This window comes from Zootoca vivipara, chromosome 11, assembly GCF_965207765.1.
Source record: "Zootoca vivipara chromosome 11, rZooViv2.hap1.1, whole genome shotgun sequence".
In the NCBI taxonomy this organism is placed as follows: domain Eukaryota; kingdom Metazoa; phylum Chordata; class Lepidosauria; order Squamata; family Lacertidae; genus Zootoca; species Zootoca vivipara.
In genome coordinates, this window is record NC_142594.1 from 5,480,981 (window position 1) to 5,503,476 (window position 22,496).

The window sequence follows — 22,496 nt, forward strand, 5'->3', positions numbered from 1 at the left end:
CACAGCAGATTTAGCAGCCAGTCATACCACAAGCCCGCAGAATTAAAAGTGCTTTGGTGTAGCATCCAAAGGCCATAGCTGAAAGGGTCAGGCTGAACTCAGCAGGAGGTTTCACAGCCTGGACTCCCCTGGAGTCTCTCATGGTGGCAGGACATGGAGTCAAGTGACCCCCAAAGTCCAGAAGATCTGAGAGAACAGGCAAGCACTTGTGGGAGGAGATAGTTTGGCACCAAGCTGCTGACAGTGTTAAAGGCAACATGCTTGGAAATAAATGGAAAGCCAGTGCAGATGGAATAGCAGTGGAATAATATACTCCACAAAATTGCCTATACAGTGGTGCCTCGCTAGACGAATGCCCCGTAAGACGATTTTTTCGCTTAACGATAAGTTTTTCGAGCGGAGGTTGCCTCGCTAGACGAATTCGTTTTACGGAAAATTCGTCTAGCGAATCGTGGTTTCCCCTAGGAATGCATTGAAATTCAATTAATGCGTTCCTATGGGGGGATTTCAATGCATTCCTATGGGATTCGCTAGACGAATTTTCCGTTATACGAATTGACCCGTGGAAAGAATCAAATTTGTCTAGCGAGGCACCACTGTAGTGTAGTTGCAGCTTTTGGGACCAACTGAGGTTTCAGAACTTGGATATGATTGTGGGTATTTTTGCACAAAGACCCACAAGTCTTTCTCCGCTGTATTATTCCTGCTATGTACATGTGAATGCCTTTTCACATTTTCCAGTTTCCACACTTTTCTAAACCCTTTGGCGGAGTGGTAGGATGTTGGTTTCCCTCCTTTTATTCTTTCAGCCGTCCTGTGAAATAGATTAGGCTAAGGGATAGTGATTTGCCCAAGATTGAGCACCCTTGGATTGAGATGGGATTGCAACTGCCCCACCAATCCTAATTCAAGGTTTTATCCTACTGAATTAATAACTGGGAAAAGGAGGTGTTGCTAAAAAGGGGTAGTTTCTTTTACAACACATTTCTTACTATGCATTTGGGGGGGCTGTCATTCAGATATTCACCACTGTATTATCTCAACATTTAAAAGCTTTGCTTGGCAGTTATTAGGGACAAATATATGATATGATGATATGACTGAAATGGAACTGGGAGTATTCCACAAGGTAAATCTGTTAGCATTTAGCGCCCTTGAAGCTGCATTTTAAAACATAATGAAAATATGTATAATGGTAGAAAAGCAGAGCCTCTGAGATAATAGAAGGTTTCCATTTATGTTCTATTTATTGTAAAAAGGGAAATTATTTTTTGTTTTAGTCAGGTGGTTATCAATTCAATAAAAGTGTTTGGCATAAAGCACGGAGAGTCCTTTGTCCTTTTGGTGGTTCCAGCAGCTTAATTGCGTAGAAGCACTTTCGTGTTTTCATTAAATACTTTAATGGAATCAAGGAAAGCTTTGGATAATTTTAAACTATTACAGCGTGCTGCAAATGTATTTGCATTTGCTGTTGCCATTTATACTCACCTTTGACTTCTGAAGTGGGATAAATAATAGACAATTTAATATGGTTTTAAAAGCATATCCTTTAATTTCAGGTGCAGGTGTTTGGATTGTACACAGGGGAAGAATTCCACGAAACATTCGATTGCCCAATTAAAGTAAGAGCTTAGTTAAGTCTTAACAAATGTACTGTTGTTACATTCAGCAAATCATCATGACCATTTCTTTTCTCAAATACATCATAGATTCCATAAATACATCATAGATTTCATTCAAAAAATTTGGTATGAACAATGATGGTGTTCCTTCATGATTCCTCTGCAAAGCAGAGGGATTTGTCCTCTTTCCGCTTGCTTTTTAGGTCCATGGGCCCATTTGGAATTTAGAGTGAGGCTATGGGTGCCACCCTCCTCTCCTCACTTATCCCCACCGTCCCCCAGATCAGCCTGCCCCACAGAAAGGTAGAAGGGCAGAGCACAAATGCACACGAATGTTTCCTTTCCAAGGGATGTGGGTCAAAGTCAGATCCAATAGAATAATCTGCGCCTTGACAAGCCAAAGGAAGCAACAATGAGAAGCAAATCACAGACCAACAATATGTGATAATTCTGCAAAACCAAACTAGCTGATGGGTGTAGAGTTTGATTTAAGATAGTATGTGGGGTTATAGTGAACAGGATCATGGACTCTGGATAATTCCAGGGTCTTTTCTGTGGTGGCTGCTCGCTTGTGGGATGTTCTCCCCAGGGTGGCTTGCCTGGCGCCTTCATTATACATCTTTCGGCGCTGGCCAAAAATGTTTTTCTATAACCAGGCCTTCAATTTATTAAACAATCTTATGTTAAAATGTGTGTTGGGGAGTATTGTTTTTCTTTGTTTGTTTGGTTTTTTAGATTGTAAACTGCCCTGTGATCCTTGGATGTAGAGCAGTATAGAAATTTAATTAATAATAGTATGAATAAAAATGTAAATGTCCGTTTGTTACTAATCTATGCTCTCCGAAAGTACTTGACTGATTGCTTAGAAATTTTGACACAACGTTGCATTCGTATACGCGAGTGTTTTTGTATACCTAGATTGTATAGATGTCACACCTGTGACAGGTAAAAACATGCTGTTTTAGAAAACCAGCACCACCTGCTGGATGTTAAAGCAACACAGCAGAGGATGCTGCATTATAATCTCAGGCCTCAGCTGCTGCCATTGGCTAAAGACTATCTGTGACATCACAACCTACTGAATATAAATGTGCGAGCGTGCAGACACCGCTGGGAGTGGCTGTCCAGTGGGTGGGGAGGGTGGGGGCTGGATCCTGTCCCTTCGTCCGCCGGGACCCGCCGGGGGGACGGGAACTGGCCCGGCCCTCCCCAAGATGTGCATGGGGTATGCAAGGGGGAGAGAGAGGGGGATCGGGGTGGCGAATGCCGTCACACAGGAGAATTATAACATCACGCGGCGGGGGGGGCAGAGAGAGAGGTGTCGTAATGTCATTCAGTTGGGGTGGGGAACGGGGGCGCTGATGGGTTTGGGGGCCATGGGTTTGGGGTGGATGAATGGGTCGGGATGGGGTGGGGGGACTTTCCACAATGCGGGTGGGTGGGGGAGTTACTTTCCCATTTAACAGACTGAGCCACAGCAACGCGTGGCTGGGAACAGCTAGTAATAGTAGTAGTAATAATAATAATAATAATAATAATAATAATAATAATAATACCTAAATAATTCTGCAGCTCATAAAACCACACAAGAACCATATCAATAATAATGCATAGTTTTCCTTCTTTATGTTCAGATTGTCGCTGTTCACCCTCAGTTTGTGAGATCACACTGCAAGCAGTTTGTTACTGGAGGGAACAAAGTAAGTTTCTCATTTCATAATACTGTGTCAGTTCTCGACAGGCAGAGTTAAAGTTCCAAAGGGACATGTGCACATATTTCATTGGGGTTTGTCCCCCGCATCAGGTAATTCAGGGATGCTTCCAAAGGAAAATTATGGGGAGATGAGACACAGGTAAAAAGGTACCCCTGAGCATTAGGTCCAGTCGCGGATGACTCTGGGTTGCAATGCTCACCTCGCTCTATAGGCCAAGGGAGCCGGCGTTTGTCCACAGACAGCTTCCGGGTCATGTGGCCAGCATGACAAAGCCGCTTCTGGCGAACCAGAGCAGCACACGGAAACGCTGTTTAGCTTCCCGCCGGAGTGGTCCCTATTTATCTACTCGCACTTTGACGTGCTTTCGAACTGCTAGGTTGGCAGGAGCTGGGACCGAGCAATGGGAGCTCACCCCGTCACAGGGGTTCGAACCACTGACCTTCTGATCGGCAAGCCCTAGGCTCAGTTGGCAAAACAACTATGCCTAATTGCCGAACACGGAGGAGTCCGAACCAGAGTCAACACAAGAGGTGGCCCTGTACCCTTCTCTGATCTATCCTTTTCTTACTTTTACTGTTTGGCTGTTCCTCATGCTGCTCCCCCATCTCTCTGCCTTGCTCTAAGAAAGGGAACGGGATCTGCCTCAGAGCACCGCAATCTGGGAGAGGTGGCATGGAAGGGTGTCCGCCCTGCTCTGCCGATTTCTGAAGTATTTGACCTAAGCTCATAGTTTGTTTTGCTCCAGACAAACCACGAACTGCAGAATTTGTTCTTAGTTTACACCAGGCATCCCCAAACTTTGGCCCTCCAGATGTTTTGGACTACAATTCCCATCTTCCCTGACCACTGGTCCTGTTAGCTAGGAATCATGGGAGTTGTAGGCCAAAACATCTGGAGGGCTGCAGTTTGGGGGTGCCTGGTTTACACGCTACAGCTTCTCTGGGGGGAAACAAGCCATGAGCATGGGGCTGGACAGAGCCATAGGATGGCTTAGTTCTGATAGCATAGCGGCAGCCAGAATGGGAGGAGTTCAGTGGCTGTGAGCCCACTCATTTGTGTATTTACTCTAAGTCATGGTTTGGATTAGTGTTATGTGTTGTTTACCTGGGTTGAGATTTCAGTCTCAGTGAACAGGAATCTGGACAAATCTTTTCCAAAACCTGAGAATAGTGTGTACTTTTGGAAATTTGTTATTTGAATTGATTTTTTTTACAGAATTCACATTAAGGAATGCAGGCTTTTTTAGTTTTCCAAAAGCTGGTGTCATTTTCCCATCAAAAGTTCCCAAAATTTAAAAATTCCTCTGAATTAAGGAAGCATAGCCCTAAATATTTAAGGCGATAATAGGGCTGTGATCTATTTTCTCAGAATGAAGTCCCCCAGAACTGACTGAGGCTTGTTGTTTTCCGGAGGTTGGGTTGCTTAGGATGGCAAACCCATGATTTATTAAAAATAAACTGAACTTAAAACTTTTATTTGTGCTATAACACTGTGAGTGCAAATGTATTGAGCTTTGGGTTGCAGGAAATTGTGACTATGATTACTTTTTACTGGCCCTTGACCTTTTAAATGTATAAATGGCATAATGTGTTCAGAGTTTATTGAATGTGGTGGGTGAGATTTAACGTAAAAAAAAAAAAAAGATTTTAGAAAAGTCTAATCAGTAACAAGAATCCAATTTATACAGTTTGCCTGTAATTACGCGGTGCATTATTTCTGGGTTTCAGAAATAATGATTACCGGTAGTTCACTTATTACAGGGATGTTACACTAAATAAAGTACAAGAGTGTGCCTTGTGAAAGCATGGTGAACGTGTTTTGAGTGTTGCTGATGTGATCGAGAGGGCTCGGACTTGGAACCAAGCAGCCTTTAGCTCTTAGCCTTTGACTCTCAGACCAATAGGGTTGTTTCGATGATGAAATGAGATAATCCTACCTGTGCTAACCTGAGCTTCATGGAAAGAAGGGTGGGACCAAAAAGAATGACAAATAATTCTCACCCTTGCACTGTATGGCTTTAACATTCTACAGTTTTGCTCCAAGCTAGTATGGAGAGCAGTTGACTCTGCTTTCAGTGTCTGGTTAGAGCTCGCTGTGATGTTTCAGTCATACAGTGGTACCCCTACTTACGAATTTAATGCGTTCCGAACACACATTTGTAAGTCGGAAAAATTTGTAAGTCGAATCCCATAGGAATGCATTGGGAGAAAATATTCGTAAGTAGAAGCAACCCTATCTAAAAATTCGCAAGTAGAAAAAATCCTATCTAAACCGCATCCAAGATGGCGGACGGAGCTCCGTTCGTAAGTAGAAACATTTGTAAGTAGAGTTATTCGTAAGTAGAGGTACCACTGTACTCTGTCACACTGTATGCAAAGCACTTTTGAGCACTCGAAAGTGCCAGTCAAATTATTAGTTTGGTTATTAAGATGTGACACAGCAGAGCTTTCCAAACTGTGTGTCGCGGCATGTTAGTGTGTCGGCTGCAGTGTGCAGGTGTGTCTCGCGAATGTTCCCCACACTCCTCCTGGGGCTGGAAACCTCCGGTTTGCTAGTGAAACTGAATTACTGTGTCGCGAAATGTTGCACGTCTAAAAAGTGTGTCACCAACGTGAAAAGTTTGGAAAGCTCTGTGTTACAGTATTCAGCTGAAACAGGAATATTGTTAACCATCAGATGTTGAACTCAACGCTTGCTCTTTGACCAAAGCGACTGTTTCCTGATATTGGTTGCTTTTGTGGCACCGAACAACATGAGCTCTTGAAAGGCTCTTGAAAGGTTTTAGCAGAAACAGTGATCTTCTTTGACCGATGGGTATGTTACTAACTAACAGAGCCCTTCTTGCCCATTTCACACTGCAATTAAGTTCAGCAAGTTTTGAATGGAACACTTGGCAGATGATGACAACCCTGCAATAATAATACATTGTAAATAACAGGGCATCCCCAGTCCAGGAGGGCGGTGGAGCTTTGAGGCAAGAAGGAAAGACAAATAGTGCTATTGTAGGCCGTAACCTTCTGCCTTTAAAAGAGGGTCTAATCTTAAAAAATAACAGGGTGAAAGCTTGCTAAATGGAGGTGGGAAAGCTGAAATAAAGGTGTTCTTTGGTTAACCCTTAAAGAGCTGCCACATTTTCCAACCTGCCAGCTTAAATGAATCCGGAACTTAGAGAGTACAAACGCACCAATATTGCCTAGAGGTTTAAAAATTCCAAAAGAAAATGAAAAGATATATAACTTTCCAGATAAACTGTTGAACACTACCCATACTTCTAAATAGTTTAAACTTATGGGTTAAACCCGAATATGGTGTCATAAAAAATATTGGTAAAACTTGACAGAAGAAAATGATTAATGAAGATGATGCATCTATAGGTTGTTGCTAGGAAAATGAAATTTTGTTGATGACTTTTCATTGTCAATTTTCAATTAATATACTACTCATTGCCCCTGTTAATTATAATGCCGAAGATAATACATTAATTGGAGAGGTGTTCTGTGGTTAATTGGAGTTGATGTCTTTCATCCCTTCACTGGCTTTGGAATCTTTGTTTTTGAAGAACATGTATTTGCCGCTGATCTTGGGACTCTGAAATAAGTAATTGCCAGCGTGTGGTGGTCGTTGGCATTTTCTGACTAAATATTAGAATTTATAAAGGGGCGGGAAAGAGCTAAAGTTCTTTCTGATCCAACTCATCCAGATAGATAGACTCCTCCACAGTGGCTGAAATTCCTGCACTTTTAATCTATATTTATCTGCCTCTTTGGCCAAAAGAAGTAGAAATCTTGGGTAGCAAGTAAGCTGGGTCAAGACAAAAATAGTCTGAAAATTCAGCTGCTGTTATTTCAAGTGTAATGATAGAATTTGTATGTTTGCTGTAAAATCTGTCTTGGATTTATTTTATTTTTAATTGCCCTGATTTTTAGTGCCAGCAAATCCGGTTTATCTTTGCTTTGTGAGTAAGTAGGTGACCTTTACCTCTGAACTCCACAATATGTGCTTCATAATAACTGGTTGGATCACTCTGACAAATTATTAAATTGTCAGGATGCTGTTTGCAGCACAGTCCATTTTTAGAAACAGGGTAGTCAGCTGTTTGGCGTTGCGTTGCGAGATGAAGAGTACCAGACAAGAAAGGCAGATTGCTTTGTAAGCTGTAAAATGTCAGTCAGTAAATACTGAGAGGTCCCATTTAAGTGAAGTAAGAGTAAATACCAAGGCAATCTCTGTCCAGGTATTGGTCGATTTGCCTTAAACCGTTGTACGCCTTTATTGCCTCAGTAGCTTCTAGCTTGAAATTGCTGTCTAAAATGGGTGACCATTAGAATGTTTACATGACTCACTATCCATGTGTATTTACAACAGAAAAGCCAGTGGTGCAAAAAACCCTTGTTGCCCCCACCAATATAAAAACTGAACCTAGCAAGTGGTACCAAAGCTGAACACTTACCTTCCAAGTTCCGGACTGCAGAATCTGGGACCGGCAGCCATTTTACACCGAAAGTTGCGTCAATGTAACTTCCGGTGTTGCTTTGCCTTTCTATGGGCACCCAAAATGGCCGCCGCCGGCTTCAAAAGTCGCTTGTACGCATGTCAGGAAGTGTGCCAACGCAACTTCCGGTGTCGCTTCGCCCATCTATGGGCACCAAAATGGCCGCCGCCAACACCGGAAGTCACATCTATGCACTTCCGGACATGCGTACAAGCGACTTTTGAAGCTGGCGGCGGCCATTTTTGGTGCCCATAGAAGGGCAAATCGAAAAGAAAAAAAATGGCCGCCGGCAGGAGAAAATAATGGAGAAAAACGGGAGACAAGGTGATACGGGGGACCACCGGGAAAAGGTAAGATAAAAGGGGTTTTCCCGGGGAAAATGGGAGACTTGGCAGCTATGGCTGAACAGGAAACTGGTATCTCCTCCTTCCATACGCCCTGCTTCTTCTTATCCCTCAGTTGCTCCCTCCCTCTTGGTACCTCTGTCTTATAATTTGAACCAGAGACCAGAGCATCTTTACTTGCCAGGAGCTCTGAAATATATGAAGTATTGTGGGTGGGATAATAGCCATTGAGAACTGGATCCCGCCACCCAATAGCACATCTGTCTCTCCAAGCAGGCTCCTAACATTTTTGCAAGAAGAGAATCATGTGATAGGTCAGGGAAGGCTGGAGGGGGGGGCGGGAGTCCTCAATTAACCATAGCTTCCCATTGCATTTGAACTGGAAAACGATGCTTAATGACTTCCAAGCGAGGCAGGATCTGGAAGCCAGCTTAAACTATGGCTTTCCATCCTGGCTTGCTTGGGAACCATTAACTATAATTTCCCGATTCAGCTATAACAGGGAGCTGTGCTTAAGCGCAGCCTCCTGGCTTGTCTCTCCGTTCTCCCAAAAAAAGATGCTCGTGATCAGTTTATTTAATAGGGATTTGATAGTTTGAATGCTGTCATTTGCCACCTTGGAATGAACTGGGCTTTTAAAGCGTTTTCTAAAATGTAACAATTCTGCTCATTTTAGTTCGAAGAGAAGAAAACGATCAATTTAAATTTCATCCCATTGATGTTGTTTCCAAAATTGAACTTCTAATTTAGATGACTGAAGGATTCCTCTAAGCCCTCTGGAGACAGGGATTACATGTAATTAGCACTAGTGTTAATTGTTTGACAAGCTCCATTAGATCGAAACACCACCCGTACTCTGATTCACTGCTGCTCTGTACAAAAGAGACTGTCAGCCTGATCCTAAACATAATGCTCGTGTTCAGCTGTCCAGGTTTCTCTGAGTGTAACTGAAATTTGCTTTGCAAGCTCTGCCTTGCCGTGGTCATTCTTGGACTAAGCAGCAAGTAGATCTAAGGGGAAGAGCGTTTTCTTAGTGAGGAAGCGTTAATAAAAGAGGTGACACCACATGCCTACCTGCCCCCTCTTTTTCCATCCCTGAAGTGAGAAATACTTCCCCCGTTGGTACTGTCCCCTGAAACTTCCTCCCGATTATGACAGAGTAATTGTGGGGATGGGGGAGAGCATCCTAGACTTAGTGCCCTCTGTTGTCTTCAAGCTCATTCCGGAGCAAAAACTTTCTTCTATACACAATTTAAGAGACAATTAGCGCTGATAGTGACAAGCTTGTGTTGTTTTATCTCATTGCAAAATCCATCTAATTGGCTTCTAAGGAACACCAGCGTTCCCTGTAGACAGACAGACAGGAACTTTCTTTGCATTAGCCACTAGCCTAAGAATAAGATAAAATATACTGGGGGTTCAGTTAAATATTTAGCTATACAAAGTACGTTTGCATCAATACAGATGTCAGAATTGATACATGATCCCTATAGGCTATGCAAGACTCTTCGGCACAATGGGTCAGTGCATCTGGCTGTTAACCAGAAGGTTGCTGGTTGGCGCCCACCTAGGGATGGCTGTGGGCTGGATTCATGCATTTCAGGGGGCTGGACTACAGCTCTACAAGTCTGTGATTTTATGATTCTAAGTCCTCTCATGCATCAGAACTCGCTCCCTCTCCTCCCCATGGATGCCCCCCATGGCCCCCTAAACCTCTTCTAGGAATTCCACTTAATCCTGCCCACTGTTGCTAAACCATTGCTTTAAAAGGTAAAGGTAAAGGGACCCCTGACCATTAGGTCCAGTCGTGACCGACTCTGGGGTTGCGCGCTCATCTCGCATTATTGGCCGAGGGAGCCGGAGTATAGCTTCCGGGTCATGTGGCCAGCATGACAAAGCCACTTCTGGCAAACCAGAGCAGCACATGGAAACGCCGTTTACCTTCCCGCTGTAGCGGTTCCTATTTATCTACTTGCATTTTGACGTGCTTTCGAACTGCTAGGTTGGCAGGAGCTGGGACCGAGCAACGGGAGCTCACCCCGTCACAGGGATTCGAACTGCCGACCTTCTTGATCAGCAAGCCCTAGGCTCAGTGGTTTAACCACAGCGCCACCTGGGTCCCTGCTTTATGAAGCCCCAAATTAAGATGCTCCAAGGATAACAGTAGAATGAAAGTGTCCACACTTCCCGGTGCGAGCGATAGAAAAAGGTGATAAAACATAGCATTGCCTGTGCTGCTGCTGTCCGTATTTACTTGTTTCACATTATCCTGGCTATGTAATGATCTGCTATACATACGGCAGCGGACGGGACTCGCAGCTTAAGTGCAGCTGTATTGTAACAAAGCATTAGAGAGATTTACCAGCAGAAAACAGATAGGCGAATGAAGCGTATTGCCGAGGAAGTGATTTTGCAACAGCTGCTATTGAAATATAAGCACTGAGAATGCTGACTGCTGGGATGTGGATTTATGGGAAATAAAGCCCTAAAATACTTTCTCCAGCCAAGAAGAGGGGGAAGCAACCCTTTCTTGAAAACAGCTTTTCCTCCCTCTGTACTTAGCTCTCATTGAGTTTCAATTGCTCTCGGTATAGTGGTAATGACAATTCGATACTGTAGGCGAGTTGAAGATTAGCTAAATAAATTAACCAACTTCTACTTCTCGTTCTTGCTGTTAATTACCCGCCCTTCACCCCAAGGTCTCAGGCTTAAACAATTAGAACAAAATGTTTAAAAGAATTTAAAATAATTCACAACCACAGAAATAAGGGTTGCCCCCCCTCCCCTAAAAATATACATTTCAGGTGCAAAATGCCAGGGTAAAGAGAGGTGTCTTCAGCATTCTCCAAAGGCTGTGCAATGGAAGTGATACCCAGCTCTATCTCTCTGTTCCATCTGAATCAAGAGTGGTAGTTGAGGTGTCAGACCAGTGCTTGGAGGTGGTGATGGACTGGAAGTGGGCCAGTAAATGGAAGAGACAGAGTCCCAAGTTCTCATGTCCAGGAGGTGGAGAGACAGCCTGTCCTGTATGGTCTTGCCCTCCCCTGGAAGGAACAGGTTTGCAGTTTGGCGATTCTCCTAGATTCAGTGCCGCCATTGGAGGCTCAGGTGACGTCCATGGAGAGGAGTGTTCTTTCCAGCTATAGCTGATTCACCAGCTATAACCCCTTTTGGACGGAAACAACTTGACCGCTGTGCTCCATGCTCTGGTAGCTTCCAGGCTGAAGTACCGCAGTGCGCTCTATGCGGCGCTGCCCTTAAAGATGACTTAGAAACTTCAAGTGGTCCAAAATGCAGCAGCCAGATTACTGCCTGGCATTCTGTTGAGATCTCACCTAGCCTGTCTTTTAGAACAGCTGCGCTGGCTGCCGGTTTAATTCCAGGCCCAATTCAAGGCGCTCGTGTTAAAGTGTTTAAATGACTCAGGCTGGAATTAATAGCTGAAAGACCACCTCCTTCCCTACAAACCCCATTGTGTGTTAAGATTGGCGGGTTGGGGGCGCGGTCCTCTTACTTCTTCCATCAAGGTAAGACGCATGAGAAGGTGGCCTGGGAAAAGGCATTATCTGTGGCAGCCCTTAAGCTGTGGAACGCCATGGAGCTGCGTCTGGCATCTTCAGTAGTTGCTGTGTGACCAGTTGCTCTGTAGAGTCTCCCCTCCTGCCCCGAAATTCTTGATTGACAGCATGCGGCCCACAGGCTTCAAGTATCCATGATGCACTGATGGTGTTGCGTCAGTGGTGGGCAATCCTTGGCCTGTTGCCAGAATCAGCTGGGGCTGATTAAGAGCAGCATCTAGAGCAGGCATCCCCAAACTGTGGCCCTCCAGATGTTTTGGCCTACAACTCCCATGATCCCTAACTAACAGGACCAGTGATCAGGGAAGGTGGGAATTGTAGTCCAAAACATCTGAAGTTTGAGGATGCCTGATCTAGAGGGTCACCAGTTGACCTGAGATCCAGACATTCTGGCATAGAAGTGGGTCAGATTCTGCTGTGAAGCTGCTTTCCCCTGCCAGTGCATTGTTGGTTGAAGAGCCTGTGGGCCTATGATGTATCTTAACAGCTATATATCCATGTTAGTTGCTGAATGAAGAGGTTACTGCCATTTTTTCTTCTTAAGTTTCCATCAGCCAACCTCAATTTGGTAGCTTAATTTCAGTTCATTAGGGGTAAAAGAATTTACCATGGTCCCTTCAGTTTTATGAATCTCTTAAATCGTTGCCTGATGTGCATGCTGATGGCAGCTGCCCCGAGATAAAACTAATTTCCTAATTAAAATACCGGTAAATGTCTAAGTAAATTGTATACAAGCTCTTACAATGCAAGTCAGTTTTTTTAATTTCCACTGGTTTCGTAGAGAATCAGACTGTTAATACTACTACTGAGTAAGGAAAACTATTCCTATTGACATTTGTGCTTTAATAATGAAGACAGTATAAACAAACAGAACTTTACAAATATTAATATTTGTGTTTTTGGATGACTACTTGCCCCTTTGGCAGAACTTTGAATTTAAATTAGTTTGAAGTAACTCAAGTACAAACATTGGATCTATTTTCATTTAGTATTTTATTTTAGTTGTTTGTCATTATTATGTTATGCAAAACAGGGGCATTTGATATTCTGAAACTGGGTCCATGTCTGGAATTTGTTTTGAATTTCATAAGGCATTTGAATTTGTATATGTTATGGTTTAAAGAGTGAAATGCAACTTTCAGATCTGCCCCTCAGAATGTGTTTAAATTATTGAGAAGTTAAAATGCTTTAAAATCCTCTGTTCATTCCACAATAAATTTGTGGTTCTCTAGTAATTTTACCCGAAGTAAATAAGTATTTTTGATGAGGGAGTTGACCAGATATCCCAGGAAAGATTAATATACCTATTTATTTATTTATTTATTTATATTTATTAAATTTGTGTACCGACCATAGCTGCCAAGTACCCCGTTTTCCCCGGAAAACCCCCGATTTTACTTACCTTTTCCCAGTGGTCCCCCGTATCACTTCATCTCCCGTTTTTTCTCCATTATTTTCTCCTGCCGGCGGCCATTTTTTTCCTTTCTGATTTGCCCTTCTATGGGCACCAAAAATGGCCGCCGCCGGCTTCAAAAGTCGCATCTACGCATGTCCGAAAGTGAATAGACGCGACTTCCGGTGCTGGCGGCGGCCATTTTTGGTGCCCATAGATGGGCAGAGCAACACCGGAAGTTGCATCGACGCACTTCCTGACATGCATAGAAGCGACTTTCGAAGCCGGCGGCGGCCATTTTTGGTGCCCATAGAAGGGCAAAACGACACCGGAAGTTACGTTGACGCAACTTCCGGTGTCACACGGCTGCCGGTCCTGGATTCTGCAGTCCGGGACTTGGAAGGTAAGGTACCGACTTGCATCCAGCTATCTCATGGCAGCTCACAGCATAAAGATATAAAATAAAAAAACTCAAAATATAGGTGAATCTAAAACTCCGAAACAAGCCCACTTTTTTCTCCACATTGCTCATAGGCTCCATTAGATGAAGTGAAAAGTGTAAGTGTATAGTGCCTGCTACAAGTGCCTTTGTAGGTTGTTGACTTAAAGAGCACTTTGCTTATTCCATTCCATTTTAAAATAAAATTGAAATTGGGCATAGTGTTGCCATCAATCTGAAAAGTCTAATAAATTCTTCATAATACTAGTGCTTGACTCTCTTACAAAGTTTAAGCATATTGAGATAAACACCTCTTTTTAAGGGGGGGGGGACTTCATTCTATTTCCTTCCTACTGCACTAGCGGATGCAGCTGTAGAAAGTTTGATGGAGGCAGTGCTGCCCCCGGGGGTAGGCAGTCCCAAAGTGGGACATGGGGGGTGGAACTGGCTTGGCCATGGATCTGATCTGCTGAATTCCAAGGGAATGGGCGGGGGGGCTGTTTTGGGTCCTTCTGCTGCACCAACATGTAGCTGGCACAGCAAAAAAGACAAAACCAAAAAACCTGCCTTTTGTTCAGACCAGGCAAATCTGCAACCAGTTAGGGTTGCTCTTCCCAATCACAAGAGATAATTAATAATTTCTCAGCATATGGATTATCAGTGACTGACCTAAGACTACACACAGTACTTACTCTCAAGCAAGTTCAAGGCTGCTTATAGATAATATTTAAACACACATGCACTCATGGGTATGTTTAGCCTGGAGAAGAGAAGGTTAAGGGGTGATATCATAGCCATGTTCAAATATATGAAAGGATGTCATAAAGAGGAGGGAGAAAGGTTGTTTTCTGCTGCTCCAGAGAAGCGGACACGGAGCAATGGATTCAAACTACAAGAAAGAAGATTCCACCTAAACATTAGAAAGAACTTCCTGACAGTAAGAGCTGTTCGGCAGTGGAATTTGCTACCAAGGAGTGTGGTGGAGTCTCCTTCTTTGGAGGTCTTTAAGCAGAGGCTTGACAGGCATATGTCAAGAATGCCTTGATGGTGTTTCCTGCTTGGCAGGGGCTTGGACTGGATGGCCCTTGTGGTCTCTTCCAACTCTATGATTCTATGATTCACTGATATTAGACATCCCCATTAGAAGGATTAGAGATATTACAAAGAAAAATAGAAACGCTCTATACCTTAGCTTCTGCTACTATGGAAATAGCACATCACGCGAAAGAAATCATCAGTTCTGCTGGTGCATAAATGATCTGGTTTCCTAATTCCCTGCCCTATCCAGTCCACGATCTGTTTAATCAAATGCATTGATTTAAGCTGAAATCCTATTATCAGAGGCCAGTTGTGGGATCATGGGGTGTTGTCCAGAGAGGGCGGTTGCCGGTGGGTTAGCGCTTGTACTACTGGAGCTCTCCTCCCCACCCATGGGTCCCTGTGATAAGCTTCATGGGTTTACGCCACCAGTTGTTTGCTGTAGGCAGGGAAAAGTGTGTTTTGGGTTGTATCGGGATAGCCAATGATCCACAGGATCCTTGGCCCCCCTCATTCCTCTGCCATCGCTCCCCAGAAGGACCCTTTAGCTACCCTAGTCCTAGAGCAATGAGAAGGGAAAGTGAAATATATAATTGCCAACAACAGAAAAAAGTAGGGAAAAGTTGTCTCCTGCCCTCACTGAAGCAAAGGGCTTAGGAAGCTGAGGTTAACCTGCCACAGAATTTCTCCACCACCACCGGACAATTGCTGTGTTAGTTTCAGTGGAGTGAATTTAGCTCTGCTGAAGTCAATGGGATTCAGCTAGTTTTTATTACTGGCGCTCCAAAACTGTGATGTAATTTGGAATGCGAGGCTTCTGTTTTCCGTGGCAGGTGGTTGTTGCCGTTTCCACCAAGTTTCCTCAGTTTTATTTGCAGTGACCAATCCTGACGTTTGTTTCTGAACTGCTTCAGCTGAAATCTCTGTCCTTTGGTACCATCTTGTGGCTGTATATATAATAGTCACTCTGTATCCATCTCAGCCAAAAAGTCCTTTTAAGCAGTTGAGTAATAGCTGTTTTATATAAAATTTCTTTATGTCTCTTCCCCCCCCCAAAAAAGGACTGACATACAGTGGAAGGTGGTTACACAAACAAGGTGTAATAGATACCCCAGGAACCTATATCTTGCTTTCCCCTACTGTTTCCTTTCTTGCAGCCTGACAACAACTTTTTTAAGTTTTGAGGATAAAAAAGAAGTCTGGCTTTTTTTGTAGAGCAGTGATATCGCCATCCTTTATGAGTATGAGGACCCTTTCTAACCTTTTGTTGTTGTTGTTGCAGACTTCTACATGCTGACTGTTGTAGTTTTAGGCTCTGTTAAGAGGTTTTTTTGTCTTCTCCCTCTGACTTCTCATCTTTGTCCCACCACCACTGCCTAGGCCAGGCATCCCCAAACTTCGGCCCTCCAGATGTTTTGGACTACAATTCCCATCATCCCTGACCACTGGTCCTGTTAGCTGGATCATGGGAGTTGTAGGCCAAAACATCTGGAGGGCCACAGTTTGGGGATGCCTGGCCTAGGCTCTGAGCCTTCTTCCCTTGTGATTTCCCCAGCTCTTTCCTCCCACCATTCCTCTGTTTCCAACCAGTCTGCAACAATAAAGTGTGCATCGCTAGACGAGGAGCATGACTTTCAAAGCTCGGCAGACTCCAGCCAAGGATCTGTGCTCCACAGCTTGTAAATCGCTGCTGTAGAGAAAAGCCTTTTTTACGAAGCAGGGACTTGATATGAATAACCCATTGCTAGGGCGCCCAATTTGCACTTTTCTCTCCCATAAAAAGGAAGGGGAAAGAAGACCATGTGAGCTGGGAACCTGCACAATCAGGTATCAGTAGTGGAACGCAAGCATTATACGTGAGGCTTATAATGTGTCGAGGAGAGAGGGTGCATTGGTTGTCTACTCTGTGAAGAGGTGAGAATAACCAGGACTCTTTGGGTTGATTCCAATGGGGGCTTTAGACCAGCAGAAAGTACTTCTGGTCACGCAAGGTGAGACACCTGATTTTGGGTGAGTTCCCACTGCCTTCTGCAGGTGGTTGCCGATACCCAACAGAAAGCTGCTCCTGATGTACCTGTAAGTCAGGAGGGGCTAAACTGTGGCCCTCCTTATGCTTCTGGACCTAACTGCCATCCATCCCGGACCATTTGGCCGAGGCTGAAGCATTATGTGCCTCTTCCCCTTTCCTTCATGCTTGCAAGGAAGTCATTGGAAGCTGCCATTCAACCAACTGTGGTTTCTGGGTAAACAATGCTAAGTGTTAACACTGGTTTTTGAAACAAGTCAAACTTTCAGATCGTGGTTAATAATCCTGGATGGTTTGTATTAACTACAGTTTCTAGTTCATTGTAACAGGAAACCACAGCTGCTTGGAAATTGAAGTGAATGGTTCCAATCTTCTTGCAGCCATAGTGAAGGAAGATTGGGTAGGGTGGAGCACATCTGCACAAAACACTAAAGATGGCCTCCACATTATATGAGAAGCATGCCTGTGTTTTTAAAACTGTTATTCTACCACTTACTGTACACTGGAAAAGGTTTTGTTTGTTCTTCATACCAATTTTTGAGTAGGAGCTAACTTTGTTGTAAATTAGAAGCTTTTCTTTTTTTTGCTGTGTCTATTTTGTATTAAATTTCATATGAACGACTTGAGTAAAATGACAAAGGTTTTTTAAAAAAGATTCCTTTTGTACCTATCTTTTATCAAAAGCGCTGTAAATTCTCGTGACTCTTTTTCCTAGTTGTTTTTATATGAAAAGTCATGGATGAACAGATGGAAACCTTCAGTTTTACATGAAGGAGAGGGAAATATCAGAAATGTTAAATGGAGAGGAAACCTGATTGCTTGGGCCAATAATATGGTAGGTATTCCAGAGTTAGCTGTTTTCATTATGTGACTGGGTAAATTTCTAAATTGCCATTGCACTGGATGCCTTGATATGTTTTAATTTTCTCGATGTTCAATGTTTCAAAGTCTCTTTTATCTTCCTACTTCTTTTCCAAGGCCCACGTGGCCACAAGTTAACATTTCATGCATTAAGATAAACCGTATGTTTAATTACATCAAAAACAGGAGTCAGAAAATAGCAACCTAAAATGTAGCAAACACAAAGGTTACAAGGGAAGTGCTACCTTGAAATTGTTGCCCTCCGTTATCTACCCGAGCTCACAAGAATAGGTTTGGTCATAATCTTTAACCCATGTGTAAATAATATTGACAGAGGACATTCAAGAGATTAAATCACAAAGAACTGCAGAGTGAGCCCTGATTGAAGCCCTGTTCAGGCATTCAAAGAAGGGGTGTTTACACCAACCACTTTCCCAATATCTCCATCCTCGCCATGTCCACTCATGACATTCCCCCTTTGACAAGGGGGTTCTTTGGGAGCCCAACTGAACACACTCGGAATCCTCCCCACAACTACAAACCTAACAAAAGTAGTCATAAACAAGAAATGCAACGCATCAAAAAGCACACAGCCATAACGGAACAACTTCCACACAAATCATTATAACGCCTAAAAATAAAGACACAGAAATTGAATACCAACAACAGCAGCGGCAACAAAACCCCCTAAAGTTCCAATACCCTTCTGCCTCAACAACACCTTCTGCCTCAATGCTCAACATTTGAGGGTGGAGCCAGAGGAGATGGGAAGGTTTGGGGTGAAGCCGAGATGAATATACCTTCCTGTCACTGGCGCTGCCAACATGTCCTTCTCACTCATGTTGATTGTATGCCTAAAGATTGCTAGACCTACAACTACAGCTACTACTATACTAAGGTTACCAGATTTTTTTTCAATGAATCCAGGGACACTTTTCAACTTCAATGGATTTTGTATGGGGACTGATTTGTAAACGGGGATGTCTGGTAACCTTATACTGTACTGCATTTTCTTCACATTTGTACTCATAGCAGTTTAGCACTTTTAGACTTCTTCCGTCCCTGGCATTCTATAAAAAAATTTTTTTAGCTGGGTCCATTTCCCTGTAGGTATCCCTTAGCTTTCACTGAGTGCCAAGAGGCCTGTGAGAGAGAGAGGAACGAAAGAAGCTGCTTCTGCAAAACTACTCCCTCCCCCAAATTTCTTAAAGAAATGTGCCACTTCCGAATATCCCCCCCCCCATTCTGTCCCTAGGTGGAAGATAGCACCTCTTTCTTTTTTAAGCAAGACTGGAATGTAATACACAAAAGCCTAGAAATTTAAAAGACAAATACACAAATCAGGTTGGTTGTTAACCACATTCATTTTATTAAATCACAGGCAGTTCTTGAGTAAATGGGCTCAGTTTCAGATTAAAGTGTTCCTTCATTTCGTAAATATATAGATCTGTTGGGCCTTGTTGGTTCTGTGTGACGTGGTATTCTGCGTTCGTCTCAAGGGAGGCTGGTGTTCAGCTCTCACATCTAAACCCAGTAGATCCTTGAAGAATATAGGCTTTAGTTGTGTCATTTTGAGGAGAAGGTGCCACTGGCAGAGACGGTTGTAGGAACCAGAATAAGATTTCACCACGGTACAGTGGTACCTCTACTTACGAATTTAATGCGTTCCGAACGCACATTCGTAAGTAGAAAAAAAAATGTAAGTCGAATCCCATAGGAATGCATTGGGAGAAAAAATTTGTAAGTCGAAGCAACCCTATCTAAAAATTCGTAAGTAGAAAAAATCCTATCTAAACCGCATCCAAGATGGCGGACGGAGCTCCATTGGTAAGTAGAAACATTCGTAAGTAGAGGTACCACTGTATTTCCATAGCATAGCCATAGATAGTCAAGGGGAAAGTTGCCTTCTACAACAAGCACATGCATGAGATGCAAACAACTAATTTGTCATAATTTGTAAAAATAAATAAAAATTGAATGGGTCGCGGATAAATAATCCTCTAAATTTACTAAAGAAGTGTTACAGCACATTTGGCTCTTGGACAAAGATGTTTCTATGCATAGGCAAGTCCTGATAGCACAATGTGCCTGCAGAGATTTAAGTTGTCACTGCCTGCCTTGCTCATTCATGTCCTTTCAAGCAAAATGATAGTTTGCTGTGGCAGAGACAGACCAATACGGGCAGTTTCCTTCAGCTGGCTCTAGCTCTTTGTACACAATTGCCAGGATCCTTTTCTGCGCCTGCCAGCAGCCCTGTGCTGCCACCTTAGCATAACCTGTAATCTGATATTTCTGGACCATGGTTTGTGTATGTGGTGCCACACTGAATTCTCTTGCTGTGTGTTAAACTTGCAGGGCGTGAAGATACTCGACGTGATTGCTAAGCAAAGAATCACCAATGTGCCCCGAGACGATATAAACCTCCGTCCTGATATGTATCCCTGCAGCCTTTGCTGGAAAGATAATTTAACACTGATTATTGGCTGGGGAAATTCAGTAAAGGTACAATTACCTGTCTTTGTAATAAATGCTTGCTGCTATCACAGACAAACAGAGGATTATTTCTGAAAAGTGAAGGCGATAGGGGTGGGGGAGAAGAGAATTTGATTTGACTACTGTGTGGCGAACTCCTGCTGCCATAGAAATGTCATTGGGCTGACCTTCATAAGAAGGAATAATGACAAATGCCCAGTGGTCAGGCGTATTTCTCTGAGCTTGTGCAGTAGGCAAGGCAAGGCTGTGGGGGCTGATCCTCCTTTCTTTGTCTTCGAGAGATGCATTCTGAGAGCTGTTAAAAGAGAGTCGTGAAATTCATTCGCTCTGCTTAGTCCAGGCAGGAAGTACTTAACATGGGCATTTGGGCAACAATTTGTCATTAAAAAAAAAATAAAGCTTAAAAGTTCTGGAAGTGTTTTTATCATAACTCATTTGAAAAAGTAGACATTTTCCAAGAAAGTAAAGGGTTTATTAATATAAATGGGGTTGACATTTTGTTATTCATAATGTTAACGTGCAATTAGCAGCATGGAAAGTGGGTTTTTTTGGGGGGGGTAATTAATCTGTAGATAACGAAAGAGTTGTGGTGTCTTAAAGGCTGCCAAATTTTTGATGGCATCAGATTTCCTAGACAAGAATCTTCTCAGATGCATCTGATGAAGGAGAACAGTTGGTTTGTAGCCATCAGAGTGATCTAAAAGTTTGATTTGCTACAACAGCTTAATGTAACTCCTCATCTGGAATATGCGAAAGCACCAGTAAAATTACTGCTATGTTAGCAGTTCGAAGAAGCTCAAACTTTTCTAGAATTCCGTTCTCTCCTGAGATGTTTTCTTGCTTTATTTGTGCTCTTTCCTGATCTGTTTATTAAAATGCTATCTTGTAATCATCACGTTTGCAAGTTCTTGGGAGGCTTTGCCTATATATAGTTTGAATTAATTGTCTGAATTAATTTTAAGATGTATTTTAATTAATTGATGTCTGTTTTTATGCATATTGTGTTGTTTTTATGATGTTAGCTGCTCTGAGCCTTGGCTGGGGAGGGCAGAATACAAATTAAATTTATTTTATTATTATTATTATTATTATTATTATTAATGAACTCTATTTCCTAAGTTAACTAATCACAATTAACTAACATAATGATCTTATTTTACAGATATGCTCAGTGAAAGAGCGACATGCCAGTGAAATGCGAGATCTGCCAAGTCGTTATGTGGAAATAGGTATGAGTAGGACATGTTTGCCATTAATTTGCAAAAAAGCTTTTTGCAAATAGCTGCTAAAAATAATGCCATCTTTTTTGTTTCGTTTCAAATGTGAGCCTCATTTGCAGAAGCAGAATTCAGTGCATGCAACATTTCACTTGGAAATACTTTGTAGGGGTAGATTTAGGGCTGTGGTATTGCAAAGTATGGCAAATCACTTTATTGAAAAAAATTAACACCCGCCAAAAAAAAATTAGAGTAGCCTTAGGACAAAAGGAATATGACACTTTGGAATCTGTTTGGTCTTCTTTTGTTTGCTTCCTAAACATTCCTTCATTTCCTTTCACTGCCATCAGTGTTTACCCACCTATGGTGATTTTTTTGCTTTAACAGGAATAGTTTTGCCATCACTTCATCCAGGAAACAATACAATATTAAGATAGTATGTAATCCGCTAATGTAACTTTGTCATACTTACTTCCTTTTTTGTATGTATGTCCTCGGCTTTTGGGATTTATTTGTTCCTAAGGTGTGCCTGCTTTGGGTTGCGGGGGCGTGTTTTCTTTGTGGTTTTTGTTCATATATTTTAAAAAATAATTAAGTATAAACAAATAAATATCTTCTTGGTAAAGGTACTCCTGACCATTAGGTCCAGTCGTGGACGACTCTGGTGTTGCGACGCTCACCTCGCTCTATAGGCCGAGGGAGCCGGTGTTTGTCCACAGATAGCATGACTAAGCCGCTTCTGGTGAACCAGAGCAGCACATGGAAACTTCGTTTACCTTCCCGCCGGATCGGTACCTATTTATCTAATTGCACTTGACATGCTTTCGAACTGCTAGGTTGGGAGGAGCTGGGACTGAACAACGGGAGCTCACCCTGTTGCGGGGATTCGAACTACCGACCTTCTGATTGGCAAGCCCTAGGCTCTGTGGTTTAACCCACAGCGCCACCTGCATCCCTGTCTTCTTGGTAGGATCCCTCTAATAGGCAGAAAAACAAAAGAAAACCAAAAACCAGTAATCCTTCATGTAGTCTTCCTGATGAGTAAACAGTTGCAGTTGACTCAAGCATATGAGTGGATAACAGAGGCTGTTTAAACATATTCTTTAGATTTGCCAAGAGTACGAGGAAGGCGAGAGCGCCAGAGAAGAGCAATGTTGTCATAAATCTGCCCAGACACATATAGTAAGGGTGGAGTATTTGTGGAGACAGCTTCTTTATCTTCCGTCTTCCAGCACAGAGTCTCCCTTACATATTTGAGGATCAGTGCTTTATCTCACT

At 42.9% G+C, this 22,496-nt stretch overlaps 1 protein-coding gene across 1 annotated transcript in view; it reads left to right on the plus strand.

Moving 5' to 3' along the window:
* VPS41 (VPS41 subunit of HOPS complex) overlaps window positions 1-22,496 on the plus strand; it is a 113,989-nt gene that overhangs the window by 46,198 nt on the left and 45,295 nt on the right. Inside the window, exons 6-10 of the mRNA XM_060280561.2 lie at window positions 1,560-1,622; window positions 3,257-3,322; window positions 17,363-17,482; window positions 19,864-20,010; window positions 21,164-21,230. Of these exons, the coding sequence (XP_060136544.1) occupies window positions 1,560-1,622; window positions 3,257-3,322; window positions 17,363-17,482; window positions 19,864-20,010; window positions 21,164-21,230 (463 nt within the window). The remainder of the gene's footprint in view (window positions 1-1,559; window positions 1,623-3,256; window positions 3,323-17,362; window positions 17,483-19,863; window positions 20,011-21,163; window positions 21,231-22,496) is intronic.